Source organism: Lissotriton vulgaris, chromosome 4_1, assembly GCF_964263255.1.
Source record: "Lissotriton vulgaris chromosome 4_1, aLisVul1.2, whole genome shotgun sequence".
Classification (NCBI taxonomy): Eukaryota; Metazoa; Chordata; class Amphibia; order Caudata; family Salamandridae; genus Lissotriton; species Lissotriton vulgaris.
The window spans coordinates 1,622,310,116-1,622,335,478 of NC_141691.1; the positions used below are offsets into that span (position 1 = coordinate 1,622,310,116).

The window sequence follows — 25,363 nt, forward strand, 5'->3', positions numbered from 1 at the left end:
CTCCCTTGACCCAACACCAGAACTCGCCAACAGACAGCAAATAAAAAATGCAGACCAGCATAGGAAAGGGAGCAAAGCAACTATGTGGTTATCAAGTGAGTAAACAAATGCCCAATTTGTGCAAAGCAGCAAGGCCTGGGTGCACAACGCAGCACTGGGTAGCAGCACTGAGCCTTAAAGATGGAGCATTAAATGGCAGTCAAACCTTTCATATTATTTGTAGTCCATCAGCTGCACATCTGTTGAGAAGTAAGGAAGTAAGTGTGGGGTACAGGCGAGAGTCCTAAAACAAGACAGAGCACCAGAAGCGGAAAGATTAGAAGGGCAGGCCTAAGCACACTGCAAGTGGCAAAAGCTGGAAAGTAACAGGTCAGCCAGTTGCACTGTCTGCCAACTGCAGGCCCAATTCCAATGTAGGCACCAGGAGAAAGCACACAATTAATTTAGGTCTCTAAATTTAAGTAGTTAACTTCTAATACCATCCTGGACCCCATTAACCACATTACTGCCCTCATCAGTGACTGCCCACAGGACCGTCAGCATCACTGTTGCTGCAATGACTCTGCAATTACAAATAATGAATACACAAATTATTACTTTTGGATGGCAAACAGGGCATTGGTGGTTGAGGTGAGGGGAGGAGCGAGAACAGCAGGTATCCTATAGATAGATCAGCAAATAGGACTCCCAGGACTACAAAAAGCCAACATACCAAAAGACGCAGCATGACATAATTTGGCAATTTTTCCTCCCTTTGAAATCATTATAGCAATTGCCTTCTACTTTGTCAAGAGATTTTGTGTGCCTCAACTTCGAAGAAATGGGAGAAGAGTTTAAGAAAGCTCATCAAGCTGCTTACAAGTACTTTGGTCCCACAACTGATCATGATGCCTTCTGGCCCATGTAGTTTAGAATTCCATTCGCATAGTGGGATAGTAGTGAATTTGCTCATTGATTCAGTGTATCTGCATTTGTGATAATCCAACTTCAAGGTATCACCTTTTGAACAAAATGCTATTTTAGTGGATCATAGACAAGGGGCAACAATCAAAAAGTCAGTGCAGGAGCCACACACGCGTTTGTGATTTGGTGATTATAGGAGCAACAAACCAAGAAGACGCAATGGGAGGGATGAAGAAAGGGGGGAAGAATATACATTTTTCATCTGGTCTCTTCAGCATTTGCTACCAAGTAGGATTTTGCTGGTCTTGGAATTTGTTGAATTTTTTTTTTCTTTTTAGTTGTATATAGCGCAAACTAGACCCGAATATATCAGGAATCAGAGCGCTTCACATGAGCACCAGTTTCATTACAGATGGACACATTAATTTTTAGGTCGAGCCTAGCAGTAGTGCGCATGCGCTGCTCGCTCTACGAGGCATGCAGTAGTCGAGTACGCTGTGGAAGCCTCGCCTTCGCTCCGCCCATATTTCTGATTGGCTGGTGTCATTGTCCTTGGCAAATGCTGGCTTAAGATTGATAATGAGGCTTGTTAGTCTCTCCTTGTTACCGCCCTGTCACCATTTGTTACCTCCCATGAGGGCTGGATCTTTTACTTGTGGCTATGTGACTAATGTATCCATGGTGATCAGATTTTCATGGATGCCTGAATTCTACTTCAATTTCGCTACAATCATTTCCAGTTACAGGTGGTCTTGATTTTAGGCAATTACTGGAAGCAACAGGTAAAAAAGCATGTACAATAGGATACGGCTTGAAGACACAAATCATACCTTTTCTTTACAGCTGGAAAGCATGCTGATAATGCTAAGGCAAACGGACTGCACAGACAGGGCTGGTGACCAATCTTCTGTTAGAATGGATAAGCAGATATGACCATTGCTATATACATGAGGGTGAACAGGAATATTATCACCAGTGAACATGACCTAAACGGAAAAGAACAATTATTTACACATTTTGAAATACTGATGTCAACTACATTAAAAATACTTTAGTAATGGCAGTCTAAAAACACTACATACTGCTGATAAGCGTTAACAGCACAGAAGTGCTATAGCTAGCGGGCCACATCATAAAACATCCTTTCATTACAAGATTTAAAGGAATGCTGCAGTAGCATTCTGCCTTCTTGAATAGGGTTTTACATTTCTTGGTCGTTCTAGAACTTCCGGAATAGCCAGTAGGCAATCATCACTAATAAAAGGCATCTGCACCAAAGCAGGAGAATTTAAACTGATGCTAGGCTATATACTGATGATGTACTTGTAAACTTACATGGTCCATGTACATTTGCCCCTGCATTATGATGGATTTCAGACTTTTCTGGTATCTCTGTGTACACAAATTAACTGATTTAACTAGGAGACCTTGCCAATGACCGCACTCCACAGCAGGCACACCCTGACTGAATCGAACTTGGGGGCAAACCATAATTTTAAGAACCTGGTCTCTATGCCAGAATGACAAATGTAGCCCAAACATTTCACAAATTCAAGACTTGTTTTTTTCCTGTAGGGAATTAATATTGTCAAGAGATCATATCCCATCCAGGTACAGCTAACCTGTATGCACCCAAGAATGTGTCCTAGTAACTCACAATTTAAAGACCTCTTTTCCTAGCTGGAAACTGGCAACATGGAATTTTGTTCCTTTGACTAGAAAGCTTAGCTTCTTGCAAATTAAAATGGCACAAGGTAAAACCAACTAATTTCCACGATAAACCAATATCTAACAAAGCTACTTTAAGTAATTGATCAGAAAGAATGTTTATAGTTTGTACTCATCCCACAGAGGGCAATGTCCTCTAAGTGATTATCCCAACTTAGAAACATGTTCTACGTGGGGTCAATAAACCCATTTAACATAAGGATGGATATTCTCCTTAATTTAAAAATAAAAATAATAAGTAATCTTTAAAAAATTTGACAAAAAATATGCGCCCCATGTACATACTTTGTTATAAACACAAGGATAGTATACTAAATTATTATAAACTTGTCACAAATATGATTGCATGCAGTGTGCTCACCTGTGTGTGTAATGGATGTTAATCCTATGAACTATTCACACAAAAAACATAACGCTTGGATATACACTCTTGAACTTTTGTTTTCCATGCCAGAACTGTACAATCACAACACTTTTTTTGTTGGTAGCTAGTAAACAAAAGCAATCAATAATTTGACCTACCTGAGGCGAATCAAAAGGATATCGGCCACTGAATTTAAATAGAAGCTGAAACTTCTCTCCTTCGTATAATGTACCAGTTGCACCTTCCATGTCTACAACCCACCTAAAAGAAGAGGAGAAAATTGAGAACTGTACAGCGAATACATACTTTCTGTACATCTAATTTGATATCAATAGCAGAGTTAGAGTAGACTGGGGGTTAGAAATTGATTGGAACAAAACCGAATCATTAAAATTAAGGTATTCTACAAATAGATTCCGGTTTGTAGGAAATTCCAATGATTTGCAGGGTTCCGCAACTTTGTTTCCTGCCATATTTGACCTATGCGTAGTGAGAGGCCGCTAACCAAAAGCTAAAACATGCATTCTACCCCATAAACATGGCAGGTAAATCTTTACACCATCCACACAGGACGTCACAAACATGACAGAGGGGTGACAAGCAGTCCAGTGGCACTGTGGGCCAGGCTGCAGTGTTAACATTAAATAAGTCAATAGTAAAGTGTGCTTTAAAAGCCCTACAATCCGCTGCATAATGTTCAGAAGTGAAGCACGAAAACAGTAGTTATCTATATGTTTTTTGCAGTAACAGAAAAAGTGCTAGGTTACAACAAGATTCCTTGACTGTAACAGCATATTTTTATATCTGGAATTAGGCGCAAGCTAATTTTGACAACGGACAGTACTTAAACCTAGATTTTCCATTAATGATATAGGATCATTAAGAAGACCAAAAGTTCTTACTTAATCACAGTGAATCAGCAATTAAAAGTCAATAAATATAAATCAAAATATGCAAGAAGATTAATTTAAGGAATCTCTAAAGCAATTATTAGTAATATTAATGGTATTAGAGTTTTCTTTAGAATACCACCACCAATTCACCAATTTTAACTAGGCCATTCACCAACAGTCTCCCAGACATATGTTTCTCCCAGTTCCCTCTGGGTGGAGATAACTGACATTTTTCAGTCCCAATTTGTGTGGTCAATACAACAAGGTGAAGGAATTTTACAAGTTAGAAGCTACTCGAAATTTTTTACAAATCTGAGCACTTCTGTTTATTGCTTGTATCCAGTTCCCTTGTCGAGTCAAATGTTGACACGTTTGGACCTCATGTTATTAAGAGGTCTCTTCTGATCTTGGGCTGGTGTATTATAGCATGGACTAAGGTCAATTGTGTATTCCTCTGGATTACGTTTTAGACATCTAGTGTAAGGTATTTGTTTTAAGTGAAATTTGTTATTAAGACCGAACTAAGCTAGCTAACCTTCCAAGGATCGCCATTTTTTTACAGAATTTCTACATAGTTGTGAATCCCTTTCCGAGCAGTGTAGGCAGGATATGCAATTTTCCACTCCTTTCTGGCATGGACGTGCAGGTTCCATGGTCTATGCTCACAGAGCGTAGATGTATAAAGGTGGTGGTGATGGGCGGAGCATCTGAACCAATCAAACATTCACACCCAGTCAACAGCCTTGGCAGTTCGGGCTGGACTGTTCCCATGAGGCACAGGGTCAGACTGATTTGCATATGGCCATGTCTGATATGGGGTGGCAGAGTGGGCTAAAGAACGGTGATGGATTAAACCCAGATCTGTGGACTGGGTGTGAGTGTTTGATTGGTTCGGATGCTCTGTCCATCACCACCCCCTTTTGTACCACAGAGCGTAGATGTCCACCCCAAGGGAATTCTGAAATTTTGGACTGGTATTTCCTTCAGAAACTTTAAACCATAGTTAATTATTAATACAGGTCAATCAGTTTGATGTTTTAATCAATAGTGTATTAAGAAATTACATGTTTATGTATCATACACACACAGAGTGGATTTTGAACCACCTATTGCACTTTGGTTAACTGGGGATCACACATTTTGCATGCAGTGCTGTAATTACAATGTTTTTGTGGTTGCTGTGCAATGTGCTCTGCTTTGTTGCCTAGAGTAAAAACAGTTGCACAATCCAGTTGTGGGATATGGCTGATTCATTTCAACCGTACATAAATTGATTGACACTTTAGCAGTAGGAGTACTTTTATCTTGCAGCATGACCCTTAATTACACAGCACACTTCACCTTCTTTAGCCAAAAGCTAGGTGGTTTTGGATCACTACTGCATGAGTAGCAATCATCTCTTCATTAATTTTACTTAATGCACCTGCAGTATTATTAGCCAAATGCGCTATTGAAGTAGTCCACTTTCTAATCTTCAAATCATTCAAAGCCACACCAATTGGAGGAACCAACACAGCAAACACCCATAAGCATTTGACCAAACCCATGTTTTCATTCTTTAGTAAACTCATGGGACTCACTTTATTCAACTTATTTACATGATGGATTTTAGGGAAAACGAATGCTAAATAACAACCACCTACCCAGTACTTGGAATGTTAAAATAAGCAGTACAGATGTTATAGATAACTCTAAATGTAGTCTTCACACAACATAATTCCATCTATTATGTCATTGAAACTACATAAACACTTGTTCCAATCAAACTGAAGTGCTGCATTATGAACACAACTTTCTTTTCTTGCGAATTGTTTATTCACCTGAAAATTCTCGATTATCGTCTCTTTTAAATGAAACCTCATTCCTTCATTACAACTCAAACTAACCTGCATTTCCCTCATTATATTCGCTAATAAAATTGTGCTATTCATCAGTCAATTTACACCCACTCCTCGTTTGTACTTAGTCTTTCATTTATAACACAAGATTTCTTATAGAACCATATAATCTATTTCGTATTCTTCCAGAAATTCCTGCTGCATAATGAGGTCAAAATAAGTGCTACATGAAAGACCATATAACATGTGTACCTGGACACAGGACAATCCTTCTGAAGACAGGTGAGAGAAAATATAATCATTACATTCATTATGCACTTCTACTCATTAAACAGAGTTGCGCAAGTATTTCCTCAACAAGTCAATCAAATCATTTCATAAAATCTAATCCAGTTTCTCTAGGATTGTTATTATGTTTATTATTTATATGGATTGAAGAATGTCTGACAGAAAAGCATAAAGTCAGCAAGATTCCATATAATACTATCAAAAATAAAAATTATAAAAAATATTTAGAGCCAATGAAAATCTGTTTACATGAAGCCATATTCTTTCTAAACAAACAGTACCTTAATAAAGGTGTATTAAAAAAAAAGGCACAAACTTAACATCGTCCAAAAATGTTAGAATCATTGACTTGCTGACAAATTACACCCCACCAACTAGTGTGCAGCAATTGTTCATGAAGGAGGATTAAGCCAATACGTTTTAAACATAATTATGCCATCATGCCCCACATGTAGGTCTGCTCACCTACCTCGCTATTTGCAGCAATATTGAGGTAAAAATACACCTCCTTCATGGAGTGGGTGGGTGTGTTAGCAATGTCTCTGAATGTGGAAGCAGCACAATACATGTATTGTATACCAGACAGAAACTGTCTCACTTTGTACTAGTACCAAAGTAGCAGCTGCAATATTCTTTCAGCAACTAGACAAATGAGAGGCTAGGATAGAAGATCGCGGGCTGTAGAAAAGTATGCAATGGGTCTCTTCTCGCATCTGTGCTGCTGAATAACAGAAGGTGTGCAACATTCCTCTTCATGACAAAACAAATAAAAATCCTTCACATGATTAGGAATCACTAGAGCAGGTACAATATGCAAAGTTTCTAAGCTCCAAGAAGGCATTCATCCCTGCATTTATTGTCCAGGGAACTAGATCACAAACATCAGCCTCTGTAGGGGCTTTGCAATCAATAAAACGTTTGGAATCCATGGATGACAGTAGCAAACCATTCCTAGAAACAGCCTCCCTTATCCATGTGTAGTTGATCTGTTAAAAATCAAAATTACAGAATATATGTTATTTGGACATCTTCCTCACTCCCTTTTCAATTTGATGTCCCAAATATATGATTTATTTTTTGGCAGAACTGCATTTTACTAAGGAACACATTATGCCCATTTGCAGCCAAATGATTTAATAAAGTAATTGCATCCAGCTCAGAGCCTTCTTTTGTTTCGGTTGCAATCATTAAATCATCAATATACTAACATCAGTACTGTGTCACAAGGCAAATTTAAACGTTCCAAATCTGAATTTTTTTTTAAGATTGAGAGAATCTCTGTATAGCTATAAATATGAACACAAAAAGATACCAATCTCCTATTGTAAACCGTTCTGCATTAGGTGGAATTTCAAACATTATCACTGCTGGATTTGGTACCTCCTGGCAACATGGAATCACTATATCATTTATTCTGCACAAATCCTGTAACATTTGCCACTAGGTTTTTTCAAGTCAATTAAAGGTGAATTGAAACTATGGTCTTCCTTAGACCAGGCCTCCTTTACCTTCGACCCACCATGAAGCACCACCAATGAGGTCAATACTTAGTAAATGCGGGGGTGCCGCTGCATGAATTGTACTGGTTATATCCTGTCCACATGGGCTTACCAGCCTTAGACACAATGTGCAGGAATGATAAAGTATACCTGGTATTATATGACTAGGTCTGGACGGAGAGCTCTATGGAACCGTGTACAACCGTAAGAATGCAATGATGGCATATTTTATTGTTTACCTTGTTTATTTGTTTATTTGTTGATCCATTTATTTGTTCATTCATCTCATCTCATTTACAGATCCGGACTGATGTTACCTTCTTGTTTTCACTATGCTTTATTTTCCGTTACTGTATGTATGTATGTATTGTTTTATATGCACTGATCCATGCTTGATTACGGCGTCACTCCAATACGAATGTAATTCTACTGATGCCTTATGGCCGTTATCATTTTTGTTATTGCTCAATAAAAAAAGGATTTGAACTCAAAAAAAAGGTGAATTGCATGAACCACCTAGAACTTCCTTGAGAATGTTTTGCTTGATCATTTGATCAATGACAGGTGTAATCCCCTCCTCAATCTCACGCGTAAACCTAGATCGAGGAGCGCGAGGATAGACTGCATTTGGTTTTACAGAGATCTATCTGTACTAGCTCTGCTCTTGTGAGCAAACGAATTTCTTATCCTTTAAAACCACAAACCTCCTGTTTCACAGGGTGCCTTAAATCTGTAGAGAAATCCTCGGTTGTGATAACCAGGAACAATTTAACCTTGGTGTCTTGTGATTTTATTTTAAAGTTCATATCATCTTATCTTTTCAATTTTAACTGGGCCATTTGCTGACGTGTTAGTCACTTGTTTATTGGAATTGCCTACAACTTGGACTTCTTTTCCAGAGCGGCATAGGGTGAGAAACTTCACTGATCTTATGTGGATTTGGTAGCACCTTAGTCGATTAGAAAGATATTGGATAGCCATGTATTTCTCCTTCCACAAAAGGGCCATCCTCGTCTACCTCTAGATCTGCTCCAAGCATGCAGTCCGCCTCCCCTCTCAGGATCATCATTATGTTGAACCAGGCAAATAACAAGGTCCTGTAGTAAATCGAAGTAGTTGCAAATTGTAGGAAATGTTCCTTAGTTGCTGAATGTTTTTGTTGAAATTTTAAATTTTGTTCAAATCCTGCTGTATTATTCTGCATAGGTTGTTGTATGATTGGGACTTGAGGCCGGTTCCCACTTAACTGCCTTGCATTCTGCATCTTCTGCACAGAGGGTGGTACGGCTGGGACCAACTATTACATCATTCCATTCTGTGCCATCTAATTCATATTCATATTCTGCTACATTTAAGGATCTATTTGTGACTCATTTTGGAAATCGCCTATGATTAAATCTGCAAGTTTGTTTCAAGTGGCCTTCGCTATCACAAATTTGACAAGACCCATTTCTCACTTGTGCATTATTATTTACATTACCATTTATGATAAAATTGTTAGTAAATACTCTACTGCGAGGACCATTACCTTTCACAAACTGGGCACCATCTGAGGATCGTGCTTGAAAATCCCTGGACCATCTTTTTGAAAAAAATTGTCTGAGCAATCATCAACTTTTCTTTTGTCGTTTTCTTCTTTACATCACACCAATCACTGCTCCAGACCCAATGCCCCAGCCACACGTGAACCACTACCGTACTTTCATTTTCATGGAAGAAGCGGGAACGAAATGACGAGCGAGGTCGTGCAGCATTTATATTTTATCTATACAAAATATCCACTTGCTAGTACATGGCATTAATTACTCACAGGAAATTACCATAAAATGATATATTATTTACGGGAGACCACTTTCAAGTGCAATATATGTACTCAGGGCTTTCAGTGGGATGAAAAAACTGGGGGTGGGGGGAGAGGTCTCTCAAAGGGGCGTGGCCAATGTAACGAAGGGTATGCCTTAAAACATGTAAGCTAAAAATCTGTTCTTTAACAGTGTGCCACCAGACTTGTATTTTGCTGTTTCTGTCATTGCATCCAGATATAGGATTCAACAAGTAACAGCATACCTACAACAAGTCAGGACTATTGGCTTGGTCAATGGTTGTTAGTTGCGTAAGATAAATAAGCAGAAACTATGGCTTGTATATAATATCGAAAAAGCTTCCACTTAAAGCCCTGGTGACACCACGACAATGTTTCTGCTCCTGAGTTTCAAAAAGAGAAGGGAAATCCAGAGAGAAAAGTACTCCCTTTAAAGGATTTCCTTTCCCTTACAACGCTCACCTGGCAGGACGTCATGCAGCAACTTTTCCAAACTAGTGATAAGTAAGCAGTGTGCGCACGCGAACATTGATGTGCCAGTCACTGTAGTCCGGAAAAACCGGGCCATTTGTGCCATGGCACAAAACAGAGCCCGACAGAGACCTCTTTCAAAGCCCCTTTAAAAAACTGCTGGTGCTCAGACCCGGCCCACTTAAAGCCCTGTATGTACTATTCACAGAAGTTCAGCACCACACTAACCTGAAGCGTCCAGTGGACTAGTCGCAGGGGAGATGCTTAGCTAAACCCTTTAATAAATATGGGGCTTTAGGTGCTTTTTTTTAAAATTGCAAAAAAAGAAAAAACCGTGGTGGAAGTAGTCTTCAAGTTTGTAGGCGCCTTGGTGCTGTCCATGTAGACTCACCTCTTGCTGCAAAAACACCATCTTCCTGGAGGGAAAGTTTGTAATATCCAGTGGTGGATTACGGAAGTGGACTCCTTTATCCCTCACGCAGATTTGGTTGTTATTGGTCAGAGTACCTTCTTCCAAGATGCCCGACATGCCAGCCAACAAACGGCTGTTCTCTGGGTCGATCAGAAATTAGATTATTATTTCAAATAAAGCAAGAGCTGAAGGAGGTTGACTCGATGCTCCTCTCCAGCTATATTGTGTACCATGTGTATTATTTACAAGCCTGGAGAAACCCCTGAAACAGTCACTGAGAGCAGACCTGAAAAACAAATACCTTCTAAACACTGGAAATGAGAAAAAGTGCTGTGAAAGTATTTCATCTTCCCATAACCATTTGCAATTAATCCACGTACTCACAACCAACTTTTTATCAGAGCTGTACATCAATTATTTGGTGGCTAAAAGGATTAGTTTAACAATAAAAGGTTAATAGTACATTTCACTTTGAACACTACAAATTGCCAGTTTAGGGTTGGGAGAGATGATGTCGCCAAATTCAGGTTGGACACACACACTTACAAAGGGGTAAAGACAACTACAAGATGACTAAATGGTCAGGAACCACTAGGGAGATTGGAGAGGTCTAAAGACTCAAATAACCTTCATAAAGTATTTCATACGAGGAGTCCGTTATTAAACAGGTCTACTTAAGCAAAGTAGAGATGAAATGTAAGAAAAAATCGACCGGCCTTTTGACAAACTACAAATCTGGCATAAAATACAAAATGTTGACAGGAAATCTTATGGCACAAGCGGTGCAATGTTAATGAACGCAACATTTTAGGTGGGAATAGAAAACTTTACATTTACAGATTTGTATAGAGCTCCTCTTGAGGCCAGTGTACTTGTTTTGTAAAGGAGATCATACACTTTAACCACTAAAAAGACACCAAACAATGTAATTGTTATTGTAGAGAACAAATACGGACCAACAATCTATAGTGTGATGCACAATCGATAGAAACATGCCCCATGATTACTGAATTCACTTATAATGAAGGGTTCAAAGATAGAGGAAGGGGTGCTCACGTGGAATGTTTTTCTTCTCCATAACTCGTAAAATAGAAACGTATTAGTCAGCCGACCAAATCGCGAGTCAAACAAAGTATTTTAATCATTTCCGGTACTAGCACATCAGATAACACAAACCATATGAAATATACAGATAAATGCGCTACTCCCAGGGAAGCGATTGCAACACATATGTTTGTGCATGCTGAATTTCCTTAAAAGGGCGGGGAACCGGCTCTGCAGTCTTGGCACACAAGCGGACGCTAGAGAAACAAAACACCAGAAAAGAATCAAATACTGTCTTTTCTGGATTATATAGAATAGTGAACACACACATCATGAGAGGCTTTGGTACCGTAAAGAGTGTGAAATATAATGAAAGTGGACCTTGTGAGGCAAACGTGTTGAATTCGTAAAATAATAATTAGATTTATAATTGACTGCACGTGTTATGCTGTTTCAGGAGTATCATTTGTATTGTAGACCATATTGATACAAAGAAAGTAAGAGATCTAGAGTCTGAAACGCAAAAAGGTGCAAGTTTTGTCTGTTCCCAGTAGAGTGGGGCGGGGGCACTCCTGGGTGTAGTTCAGGAAGGTAAGGGGCCAGTGCGACAGTTAGCTTGTTGGGAGACGAACGCAAACTGTAATGTCAACCAATTGGAAAAAGAGTCATTTGACCTATTTTTCCGTCAATATCTGGCACAACAAGCGAGGATTGGCATAGCCAGTTTGGTCTTGCTTTGTTGTACCTACTGGCTTAGACAATGCTTTTTGCCAATCTGAACCATTAGCAAAAAGGATTTGGTTGTTGATGCTGAGCAGCATCAGCAAAAAGAAATATTAAAGTTGTGATGGCACTGCCAGGTCATTCTGTCTGATTAACAAAGTAATCCTGTGTATGTGTGCCTACGGGTTGATGTGGCACCATTTTCATTATCAATTTATTTACGGATTGAAGATGGTGGAACCTACTTACATCAGAGAGTGAGTGAATGAGTATTTATTTCTTTGTGAAAAAGCTCTTTGCAGGCACTGGAGCTGCTGGCAGCGAATAACAGCTGCCAGGCCGTCAAAAACTGAAAATTAATAAAAGATTATTAAAAGGACTGAAAAGGTTAGGACGGCAATGAAGGAGGAGCTTTAAGGAGAATCAAGTGTGGGGTGCAGCACGTTGTAGGGTGCGCGGTGGAGAGAAAAGAAGCCGATCCTTTGCCTTACGATGCCTTATACAGTGCAGTACCACAGCACCCCCATAAGACGTCATGAGTGCCATCCCCTCTTCAAGATAACAAATGAAGGACTCCTTGCCTTGGCTGCTCCTGCCCGTGAAGCAACTAAGGGCGCCCCACTTCTATTCGCCGGGGGCACCTGGTCAAGAGAACAAGTTCCAGTGTAAAGATATCACCATCATATAGCCCTAAGCAAATGAGTGACAAAGCAAATCAACAGTAAGCAACGGGAGAAATTTAAGCCCCCTAAAGATTTGGTATATTCCACAAAGAGCTTTCACCAACTAACAGCAAAAAAGTGCATTCCATTTGATTTTGCTGCAGCTCACATCAAAATCTACTCTAGCAGCAGCAAATCTTCTTGAATGGCGGTCTTTCCTGACCGCCACCACTTGCGTCCGCTCGCATTATAAAATGGAGTTGGAAGGCTCCGCGGCGACTGGAAACCGTGGCAGGGCCGCTAAATCTTGCTTACAAGGGTGCGTTTTGGGACCTCTCGTCATTCCTATGAAGTGTGAATGGCAGAATAATTCCGCAACTTACCAAACGGAACATGGCTGAAACTCTACGCTACGAGCGTAACATTAAGTTACTCATACTAATTTGCATATGGCTGGGTCCAAACTGAGGTGGCATGGTGGGTGAAAACAATGGATTAGGATGTTGCCCCGGGGGGTTGCCAGTGGCGGAGATTAATTCAAGCATTTCACCCATCACCTTGTTTTGCGTTAGATGGCCTAAATGCGAGCTGTTTGACATAATCATCGTGAAATAAAAGGTTGTAGGATGTCAGTATTTTTTTCTAACACGCAACATATATGGACTAGATTTGTATTGCATATAGAGCAAAAGTTCAGTCTATTAAATCAAACAAAGTTTGAAAGTGCTTTCATATGTGATAATGAAGAACAAGGCAGTTCAGTGTAATAACATTTTTGACCAGGATCACATAATCTGAAACCAGTGTAAGGGTCAAGAGCATTACAGTTAGGTCGATTAGATTATTGAAATCACTAAACCTGCAGGTCTTATAACATTTTATTGATATTTCGAGGCCTGGAGTATGCAACAGTGGATTCTACACGTTTAAGAGTGATTACTTAATTGAGATCTTTTAATCATTTTCCTTGGCTATAATAGGAGGCATAGCGGTACTCATTAAGAAAACTGATAGTATTACAGGCTGGCCAAAGTCAGACAAATATGGATGTTGGGTTTTTAAGTACCATCATAATATTCTACTACGGCTCAGTTTCTGATGATGCACTGCCACTACAAACTCTAGGCTAGCATCCAATTCAGCAAAAGGACCTTTACATGAACATACAAGTATCAAACTTCCTAGCCAAACGCCTTTTGGATTTTTCAAATTCAAACGGTTTTAGAATTTTAAAAAAACTCACCAAATCAGCGTTCTGTTCTATCTGCCAGTTCTTACTGTTATGATTGATGCCATCAAGCGAACACATAAGGGTAAATATTTTCATGCATCACTGCATGCATCACTGGACATGTATAAATCAGCCTACGATATTGATTAATTTAGTTTAAAATACCCTCTGTGGGGGTGTCCAGGATGGCGACCGAGCGGTAGCCGATCCAAGGTGCTCCGCCATGCCGAAACGAGAGCGGCGGTCTCCGGGAGGCTAGCCGCTCCACCTAAACTGCACCCAGCAGGGAGAGTCGAGGACATCACTCCATGCGTAACGAAGTGCGGCCAGGGGGTTCGGAGAGGTGAAGAGAGCTCGTTGGGCCAGTCGGCCACAAGATGGCAGCTGGACGCCGTTGAGGCACAGATTGCGACGGAATTGGGAGGCTGACACCGAGATCTGGGCACAACATGTGAACAACAGCACCTGTGAGTTCACTCGCTGCGGGGGGCCAGGGGTGATGGAATAGTAAAGGCGGAGGATACTCACACGCTCAGCCCTGCAGTCTCCTACCTCCCCCATCTCACTCCACTGGCCTGCTGTGAGAAGATAAGTCCCTCAGACCACATTGGGAGCCATGGGCTGGCCCACTGAGCGGTACAGCAGGGGGTGGTTGAAGCCCCGTGGACGCCGGCAATCCCAGGAGAAAAGGTCGTACAAAGCGCCCAAGCCTGCCTGCATTTAAGATGGCGGCGAGGCCGTACTTCGAGGGGGTGACTCCAGTTTAAGGTCAGCAGGAGAGAAAGGTGGCTGGGGATGACACCCAAGTCGAGCTGAGGTGAGATCACGAGTGAGACAGCACCTGCAGCAGACACCGATAGGACCTCGAACATATCTCCCCCCCCCCCCCCGAACCTCCCCCCCCCCCCCCAGGCTCACCCACCTGATGAAGATCTCTCCAAATTGGGCATCTATGGGCCTGTGAATCGGTTGCCATACTCACTAGACCGGGAGGGCATGCCTGAGACCCAGAGTAAGTGGGCGTGAACTTGAAGACATCCCTTTTGTTTGATCTTTGCTTGGGAAGGAGTAACTAATGTGGTGCGTACACCCCCAGACATGGCGACGATCCTGGAACTAGAACAGGGGGATCCTCTCAAGCAACAGAGACCCAGGGGCTCTGCCCGGGATCGCCGCAGACAACAGAAATCCAAGACTCGCACCTAACAGTTGAACAAATCTTCGGCCACCGTAAGCCTTAGCGAAAGATCAGCGATACTGCAACACCTAACTGAGCAAAACCAGTCTCCACAGTGAGAATCTGATAAGACACATCTAAGATAAGACACGATCCTTCTAACTCAGAAGTAGCCTGCACAGGGCGACGCGGCAGGCCTCTCGGACAGATTCCCAGACACTGTGCCCAGATTGCCACCTTACAGGACCACCGTCAACAAGATTATGAAGCAAAGGTTGAGCCGAGGCTCAGACATGCCTCATTGACACCCCGAAACTACCACAAGGAACTGATGACATGAACCCCTACGACATGGTTGCTGGTTAAACATCGATTGGTCCTAGAGTTTCCCCAGTTTTTCAGGTTTGTGTAATTGTTCTACACTGCCATGCTCCATTTACTGCCAGATTGTCTCAACACCCCACGTGCTGCGGGAGGGAGGAAACCGCATGTTTTATCCAGAAATGTTGTATCTCATGACAACCCTTTTAATAGATGGTGCGAATAGTTAGCCTCAACGTGAGGGGTTTGAACTCACCAGCTACAAGAATAGCTTTGTTGGCGCAATGCAAGGACTCGCGTTGTGACATATGTCTCCTGCAGGAGACGCATCTCCAAAGACAAGATTGGGGTTGAATGCGATCTAAATTGTTTGACGGGCAAATATGTTCGGCAGTGCCAGGGAAAAAAGCAGGAGTGGCCATCATGATCACCACACACTTCCAGGGGCAAATTACCCAAACACACTCAGAATTAACAGGCAGGGTGCTCTCAGTGCCCATCTCACTACACGGCCACACTTTCACAGTAGCTTGCATTTATGGGCATAATCAGCAGGAGCCCTTCATTCGCTAAGCCATCAGGACTATACTCACCACACCTGACATACACATAGTGGTGGGAGGGGATTTTAATCTGGCACATGATGCAGCTATAGACCGAACTCCTCCAAGATCGGGGTCTGTCGGAACAATCTAGCCCCAGGGCACTCGCTGGTTGACTGACGCAGGGCTGATTGACATATGGAGGACATTGCATCCTTCCATATGATCTTACTCCCTTTCGGCCGCTCACAAATCTTATGCCAGAATCGACTAGTTCCTTCTCTCAATGTCCAGAAACACCTTAAAGCCCTTGACATCGAAGAACATGCCCTAGTGCGAACGAGACAGAAGTACTATACAGGGGGCCACAAGGCTGGGAGGCTAATGGCACACAGGTTGAGGGAACAAACGCACTTGAGATGCCTATGCAGGGTGATAGGCCAGGATCAGAGCATCACGAGGGACGAGGACATGGCAGAGGAGTTTGGTAACTTTTATGTGCAGCTGTACGGTTGGACAAGTCCCTCTACACTGATTGCTCCTCGTACGTAGCAAAGCCAGCGCTAACACCACTTCCAGACTCAACAGCGGCGCAAATAGATGCAGCCATAGCAGTTCAGAAGGTCAAGGAGGCAATAAGGAGACTTAAGCTTAATAAAGCCCCTGGCCCAGATGGGTACAAAGTGGCCTTCTATAAGAAGTACGTGGAGCTGGTCTCCCCAGTATTGACACGGTTGTATAACTAATTTAACACTAAAGGAATAATGACAGAATTTATGCACACTGCCACAATAAAAGTCTTCCCGAAATGGGGGAAGGATCCTTAGCTGTGCTCAATCCTACAGCTTTTCTCAGGGATTTAGGAGGGTAGACCAGGTCAACAAATTGCTGGGCTGGTGGACCCGGATCAATCCGGTTCTATACCAGGACATAGTTGCGGGGACATTACCAAGCGCCTCTTCCACCTGTTGGACAAGACCCAATGGTCAAAGGTTCCGACTCTGTTCCTGTCAATAGACACCAAGAAGGTGTTTGATCATTTCGACTAGCCATTTCTCCGCACGGTCTTGAACACATTTGGGCTGCGTCCACAATTCCAGAAATGGGTGTGGGCCGCATATGCAAATCCAAAAGCACGGGTCAGGGTCAATAACTTTGTCAGCTTCATTTCCGGTCTCATAGAGAATGCGACAGGGGTGCCCGCTTTCTCCACTCCTGTTCTCGCTCTGCATGGAGCCGCTGGCAGAACGTATTCAAAGGCATCCCTTAATAGAGGGAGTCTGGATGGGCGGTCAGTCGCATCAAATAACTCTACACAGACTATGTCCTACTCACAATCACTAAACCCTGCCAATCACTGCCACCTCCGCTAGAGGGGTTCGCAGCTTTTGGTGGAGTCACAGGTTTTACGATGAATCCCAAGCGCTAAAGATCACCATCCCACAGGACAAGCAGAAGCTTCTTGCGGCAAAGTTCCCCGGTTGCATGGGCTAAGCAGGGAATCCCGTACTTGGGCATAAGTATACTCCCTTCTATTGGAACCTCAATCTCGCACAACTACTTCAATCTCTTATCCATGGCGAGAGCACTCATTCAGTCCTTGCATGGGACCATTCTCCTGGCAGGGATGGATAGCAGCTGTGAAGATGTCATTACTGCCCAAAATTCTACATCTCATGCAGGTATTACCTTTATCTTTATTACACATCTGAAAGAATAAAAAAATCCAAATACTCTGCTACCCTCTTTAGATTTCCAAACACGCAGCTAGGAGTTGGCAACACATGTTTATGGATTGCCAGGATATCTGGTCCTTCGACAAAAGGGGGGTTGAGCCCATAGATGGCACCCAGACTGGGGCTTCTATAAAGTAGAATCAGCAAAACAGTGTATGGGTGCTTCAATTGGATTATACCATTTCACAAAAAAACCACGTTTGTGATTATAGTGATCTTAGCGATTTATTTCACACTATTTTTTTCTTTTTTAGAAGCAATTGTAAACAAAGCGTGTCTATTTTTCGAAGGACAACCTTTTTTGGTTATTTACATATATACATTTCACAATACTGATAAGGTCAACAAAACTGTAGACATACAAATACAAAAATACAATATTTGTGAAATAGACCAGTCCTTCACTCTCTAATTAGAACACATGGTGGAATTGTCTTTTGTACATCAATCAAAATATACACCCTGTCAGTGAAAGCTAGTTGGGATTAAGTAGTAGAACAACAGGCCAATTGCCTTGTTTGCTAACTACTAATAGTCTGTTCAAAACAATGTCTTTTCCAACCAGCTTGGCCAACGTGTTTCGAACCCTTCGTGATCTTTGGGGTCCTCCTCAGGACGGGACTTGGTCAAACGCTTTATCTTTGTGATTCGCTACTGGAACACACAATGGGTTCCAAACGTGTTGCTTATTACAGAAGTGCAACCCTTCTGTATGTGTTGAGGTAGTTTCTTGTGGGATGGAAACCTCTCTTGCTTCCCGTAATGTGGATTCTTTATTAGAATTGAGTAGCGGGTCTTGGCAGCGAAGCACGGTGATTTCTTTGTACTCCTTGGTTAGACGTGGCATTCAAACAAAGCGGAAGTCCGTGGCTATCTGGTCCAGCATTTTCAGATTCTTTGCAACAGCACTTGGGTTTAGATACCACACCAACATTATGATTATATTTTTGGTATAGAGGAAAAGGAGGCGCCTATTGAATTCTAAGATAAAAGTTTGATTTTTATATCAATGACGATTATTCGTTCAATTATCAGCATTACGGAAATCTTCCAAGGTGCCAACATCACAAGAATGTTATGTAAAATTAAAGAACGTATCCCTGAACAAATATTGGTATAATTTGATGGGACAATAAATAAAACATTATTTATTGAAGCAAATTGGTGTGGTTGGTGATCTATAATGCTCTTGTCCAGAATGCAAGGATGTGTTGGGACGTGCAGACTTTGCTCAGGCTAGTGCTGGGGTGGGGCTTTGTACCACAGCAAGCACTTCACCATCTTCCTATCACTCCCGGCACTGTTTGTTGGAAGGGGGGCCGGCAACCAGCACTACAAAAGTGCCATTTAAGCCCCCGCAGTGAGGGATGTGACCGGAAGAAGAGCAGGCCAAGAGTTGGCCTGGCAGCAATCAATCAGAGCCTGGGTTGGGCCCAGTCTCTTGGCTTGTCTTTTTTTGTTTGAACAGCCGGAGCAAGGTTTTTCCCACAAAGACAGGCAGTTTGCTCCTCAAATGTGGACCCGGTTTTCTCTTGCCGAAAAAGTATTAATATGAGGAAGCGGAAGGGTAACCATCGGACTACCTGCTCTAAAAAAGGGAAGTGACCTTAAAGTCCATTACCATTTATCAGTCATTAGTCATGGGAGCCACTCAGATAGAAATTGGCCGTGTAGAAGCAAGTATGGACTTTACACTGAAAAGCGCAGGTCTCTCTGGGGACAGACTATTGGAGGCTAAGGAATGGACTCAGCTTACTCAAAGTGAGTTACCGCGTCAGACTCGCTCACATAACCGAACTGTAAAGGATCCAGTTTTATATCATGGGAGGAGTGCAGCCAAATCCTTCAAGCATAATCCATGTGTTGTCGAGGGGTCACAAACTGACAGTGCTTGAAGAAATAGTCCTGTCTAAAAGTCCCCCCTCTAAAGAAAATCAGGAGGGAAATGGAAGAGGCAAGTATCGCCAGTACTGACGCTTTACGATCTAGGCACTCCCTCAAAGTGAAGCAAGGATCTAGATCTAAGAACCCAGTGGTGGAAAAGCCAGCACAGAAGGTGGACGCTAGAGAAACTGACCGCAAAGATTTTACCAACAAATGTCCAGATAGATTAGATCCCCTAGATAGCCATTCCAGACAAATCAGTCATTTTTCTCCATGGTTCTGACAAAATTAAATACCCAGACTAAAAGCTAGAGAACATCTACCTAACTCAAGGCAAACTGGAAGACAGAGAAATCGAAAAGGGGAGACACTAACAAAATTCAGGAATCATGAATGAATGCAGGCCCCAGGGGCAAACAATCTACCCCGTCCCAACTCAACTTACACTGGGAATCTACATGGGGGAACCCTGGAGCCCTATAAGCCTATCCATGATAAACTGGTTACATCTAAATTCCTGCCCTCCAAGAGAATTGTAGAATCACAGGGGGCACAGCTCGCAAAAAGTGGGTGCTAAAACCAATTGCAAGGTCCAAAACAAACATGACAACATTACAGCGGAGGTGCACAATGGCTGCCCCATATACCATCAGAGTGCACATCTTATATGATGATCTTTGAGAACACCACAAAGTTAGACTCTCCACACTCCGAAACGCATATGTCTTTGTTAAATAAAGTTACACATTAGCTGAGGAAGCACACGGGCTGGACTGGTGATCTGCACAAAGAGATTTTTCAGTTGAGTCTCATGGCCAGGCCCCATCATTAAAAACTGGCCTAGACCCTGTATCTTAATACATTTTAGGAGACCACATCTGGCGTGGGGTTTGGTACACTCCCTCTTTCAAACAGGCACCCCTCAGGATGGCATCAGAACACAACCCCTTGGCTTTTGCTATGGTCCAAGATTAAACAAACTACAATGTGACATTTGCAGGGCTCCATGAAGTGTACCTGTAAGAGAAAGAGGAGCAATTCACTTTTAACATGGTAGTGTTCTACTGTACAACAGATTTCAGGCTTTGTCATCCGTAGAGCAATTGGAATGACTACAACAAATGAAATGAAATGAAATGAAATGAAAATGGGATTTGTAGAGCGCTGCAGTTGCCCTGAGGCGTCCAGGCACTGAAAAAACAGAAGATGCCCTCAGAAGGTTACTACTTACTGAACTGGAAGGTTTTGAGCTGTTTCCAGAAACTAGTTCGGTTGGAATTATCTCGCATCTGCAGAGGGAGGGTGTTCCACAGTTTAGACACATTGTACGAGAACGAACATCCTCCTGCTCTGGCTCTAAAGATTCTGGGAATTTTGGCTAATGATGCGGTTGAGGAACGAAGTGCCTTGTTGGGGAGATATGGAGAGATCAGGGAGCAGTTGATTTCTGGGCCCGTTTTCCAGAAAGCCTGGTGGGCAATGCATAGAGCTTTAAACTTCACTCTGTCCCTAACAGGTAACCAGTGTAAAGTTCTTAGGCCAGTTTTTATTGAGGTCCTCCGTGGGACTCCCAATAGCGCACGGGCAGCACAATTTTGAGTGCGCTGAAGTTTTTGTAGGGTGTAGTCTGGTGCTCCAAGATAGAGGGCATTATTAAAATCCAGACGGGATTGGACAAGGCCCTGTATGATTATTTGTCTGGCCTCAAAAGGGAGAAGGGGAAGAATTTTTTTGATCACCCTAAGGAGGCCGAAACAAATGGCCGACACCTTGGTGGCCTGTGTATTAAGGCTCAGCAATTTATCGAGCCATACTCCCAGACTTTTGATATTATCTCTGGGGGGTAGGGCCGTACCCATGCTTGTGGGCCATATCAGCTCCAAGGTGGAGGGGGCCGCCGGGCCCAGGAGCATGAGCTCGGTTTTGTCGTCGTTGAGCTTCAGACATGAGCTCATCATCCAGCTCTTTACATCCTCCAGGCAAGCCGCTAGATTGGGCGGAGATTGGAGGCCGCTCTTCTGTGCAAGGGAGACCACCAGCTGGGTGTCGTCCGCATAGGAGATGATATTGACACCATGCGGACGAACAATCCCAGCCAGCGGTCTCATGTATGCGTTGAAGAGCGTAGGGCTCAAGGTTAAGCCCTGCGGAACTCCGCACCCCAAAGGCCAACTTGATGATACGGATGTGCCGCCAAATACCTGGAAGGTTCTGTCCGATAGGAAAGACTCGAACCATACCAGGGCTTCTCCGGACACTCCTAGGTCGGCAAGACTGTTCAACAGAATTTTATGATGTACCGTGTCAAACGCGGCACTCAGATCGAGGAGGATCACTGCTACTGACCCCCCTCGATCCAAGATCAGTCTTGCCTTCTCAGTTACTGCCAGTAGAGCGGTCTCTGTCCCATGTTTTGGGCGAAAGCCCGTCTGGGAGGCATCGAGGAGATGGTTTTCCTCGAAGAATTTCGTCAGAGTAGTATTGACGTGCTTCTCCAGGATCTTAGATGCCCATGGGAGCAGAGAAATCGGGCGGTAGTTGCCTGGGTTAGCTGGGTCGAGGGAAGGTTTTTTTTAGTAGGGCCCGCACCATTGCGTGTTTCCAGGTCGCTGGTACCGTCCCACTTAATATGGAAGAGTTCAGCAATTCCAGAAGGGTAGGGAGAATGGTTTTGCTGGCCAGCCCCAGTGAGCCCGGTGAAGCAGGGTCACACGGAGAGCCGGTTTTTATTTGTTGAGCTAGACTCTCCAATGTTTCCAGTGTCATCAGAGGAAAAGACTCCAGCCTATTGTCCCTGTCCAGAGCTGAGTCCAGGCGTTGAGAGGGCGAGTCAGTGGGTGGGTTTGGAAAGGAGAGGTAGATTTTATTCACTTTTTGAAAGAAGAATTCCACCAAATCATTACATTTGGACGGTGAACTGCTATTATCTGTGGCAGGCAGGGAGGGTTTTATCAGGGAGTTTACTATGCGATATATTTCTTTCGGCTTAGATTTAGCCGTTGTTATTTTGTGGTTATAGTAGGCTGCTTGCGAAGTTTTATTGGCCAGTTTATAGTTCCTAATCATTTCCCTGTAGGTGTTTTTTTCAGCAGGGTTATAGGTCATGCGCCATTTCCTCTCTTGTCTCTTACAGAGACGCTTTTGATTTCCGAGGTCTTCTGTATACCATGGGGCTGACTTACTTTGCCTCTGACCTAGATGGGTATGAAGGGAGAACCAAGTCAAGAGAGGTGGTTATCCACTCGTCATATTTAATGTTATTTGACATCGGGTCATGGGAAAGAGTGGGTCTAGTGGTGCTGAGAGCCTTCATCCAGTTGTCGATAGGAAGTTTGGACCAGTTTCGAGTTTTCCGAGATGTAAAGGCGGATGGGGGGGGGGGGTTTGCTCGTGGTCCAGGTGAAGGCCATCAGGAAATGGTCCGACCATGGGAGGCTACTGATGGTGGCCACTTTAAGCTGGTCACTGTTACTAAAGATCGGGTCTAAAAGATGCCCCTTTTCATGTGTGGCAGAGGGGACTAATTGCTCCAGTTGAATGGCAGCCAGGCTTGACATCATCTCTAGTGCAGTGGGGTCCAACAGGTTGTCAAAATGGATGTTAAAATCTCCCAGTAAGGTAAAGTTGGAGGGAGAGACGACCAGTTGGGAGGCCACCGATAGAAAAGAGGTGTTAAATTGTCCGATAGAACCAGGGGGGCGGTAGATGAGAATACCGGTGAAGCTGGTATTAGGGAAAAACTCGATTGCAAAAGAGAGATTTTCGCAGTCCTCAATCTCCTCCTCTAAACAGCGGCAGACATAGCTCTCCTTGTAAATAATCGCAAGGCCGCCGCCTCTGCCCAGCGGTCGATCAGCCCGCGCTGATATCCCGGAATAATGGCCTGTGCCAGATCCGGCTGAGAGTCTTGATTTAACCATGTCTCGGTCAAAAAGATTACGTCCGGTGAGTGTTCATCTAATAGCAGGGAGATTTCTAAGCAATGTTTCACTAGAGACCTACAATTAAGCAAAAACATAGAATAATCCTTTACCTCAGATCTGGCAGTGGTGGTTTTAATGATTAGCTCAGATTTACAATGCGTGCAGCAGCGAGGGATCTCCAGGGGATGTCTAGGAGGGCCAAAACTGGGTGTAGTCGGTGGACGAAGCTGATGTAAGAGGCTTGAGCTGTAAACATATCTGTCACCCCCAGAGGGGCCAGGGGGCATGGCCCCTGGGCCCGGCCGGGCGCAGACGAGCTTCCGTTCAGCGCGCCTTCGGCGCGCAATCGTCGCGCCCGCTGCGCGTTCAGGTGAATGAGCATAATTTATGGAGTGGAATTGGGTGAGAAAAGGGGGCGTGTCCGGCACGAGTGGGCGTGTCCGCTGGGCCAGGGATGGCGTCAGGAATGAAGGCAACACTCGTCCGTGGCAGCTTTCAATCAGCTGTGCGGGGTGTCGGCTAGTAAGAATGAGGAGTGCCCAGGGGGGTAAGTGAATTTTAAAAACACAAAAATTCAGTGACAGTAAATTTTTAAAATCGGCAATGTGGCTCCCGGCTTTTCGCCTCAGGAAGGGTTCTGTTAGTGAAACGCTATCGGTCAGCGCGCGCTTTTATGAGCGGGAAAGGGGGCGTGGCAGGCACAAGTGGGCGTGTCCGCTGGGCCAGGGATGGCGTCAGGAATGAAGGCAACACTCGTCCGCGGCAGCTTTCAATCAGCTGTGCGGGGTGTCGGCTAGTAAGAATGAGGAGTGCCCAGGGGGGTAAGTGAATTTTAAAAAACACAAAAATTCAGTGACAGTAAATTTTTTAAAATCGGCAATGTGGCTCCCGGCTTTTCGCCTCAGGAGGGGTTCTGTTAGTGCAACGCTATCGCTCAGCGCGCGCTTTTATGAGCGGGAAAGGGGGCGTGGCCGGCACGAGTGGGCGTGTCCGCTGGGCCAGGGATGGCGTCAGGAATGAAGGCAACACTCGTCCGCGGCAGCTTTCAATCAGCTGTACGGGGTGTCGGCTAGTAAGAATGAGGAGTGCCCAGGGGGGTAAGTGAATTTTAAAAACACAAAAATTCAGTGACAGTACATTTTTTAAAATCGGCAATGTGGCTCCCGGCTTTTCGCCTCAGGAGGGGTTCTGTTAGTGCCCAACAAAGAAACAAAGAAGTTGATAGTGCATCTAATCCTTCTTTCACCTGGCTAAAACCCCATTGACCAACGTTTCCCAGATAAAAATATTGGACTTAATGTCATGGTTTGTGGCAGGAATATGATCCAAGTTAAAAAACCCAGATTGGGTTGAGACAGTGGAGCAGCATGAAATCATCTGCTGTTAAGAGACATGGTCGCAGGACCCCCACTAGATCAATGGTTATCCAACGTTCCATGCCCCAGCGACCCGGTCTAATGCAAGCACAGCAAAAGGGGGCTTGACAACCTTCTTTTCTATGACTGCTGTTGACTCAGTACTCCGAGTTATCAAATTATCTTCTTAAAATTGAAGACCATTTTTGATCGGTTATTGGTAAACTTTCATTAGAATATCTTTGACCCAACTATGGCAAAGGTTGTGAATGACTTGGAGGAGCACTTGTATAAAGACTAGAATGACCATGGCATGGAACTTTTAATAATTTGGGTGGGGGACTTCAACACTCTTACCTGTGACCCCAAAATCATAATGTCTTGTGGCACTTGCAACAATGCAGATGAACCAGTTACACTTTTTAGACATCACCCGTATCGGGAGGTGCTGAATAAAGTAGCTGCTGCCAAGAATTTGATATTCCTGCAAAAGATTAATAGCCCTGAGTCTTGACAATTTTAAGTCCAAATTCAAGCTCTATTATTG

General features: G+C 43.4%; 1 protein-coding gene across 2 annotated transcripts in view; it reads right to left on the bottom strand.

Moving 5' to 3' along the window:
* UBE2W (ubiquitin conjugating enzyme E2 W) overlaps window positions 1-25,363 on the bottom strand; it is a 199,623-nt gene that overhangs the window by 47,867 nt on the left and 126,393 nt on the right. For both annotated transcript variants that reach the window (XM_086965888.1, XM_086965887.1), the window contains exons 3-4: window positions 3,154-3,256; window positions 1,734-1,889 (exon numbers count right to left, since the gene is read on the bottom strand). In XM_086965888.1, the coding sequence (XP_086822014.1) occupies window positions 1,734-1,889; window positions 3,154-3,256 (259 nt within the window). The remainder of the gene's footprint in view (window positions 1-1,733; window positions 1,890-3,153; window positions 3,257-25,363) is intronic.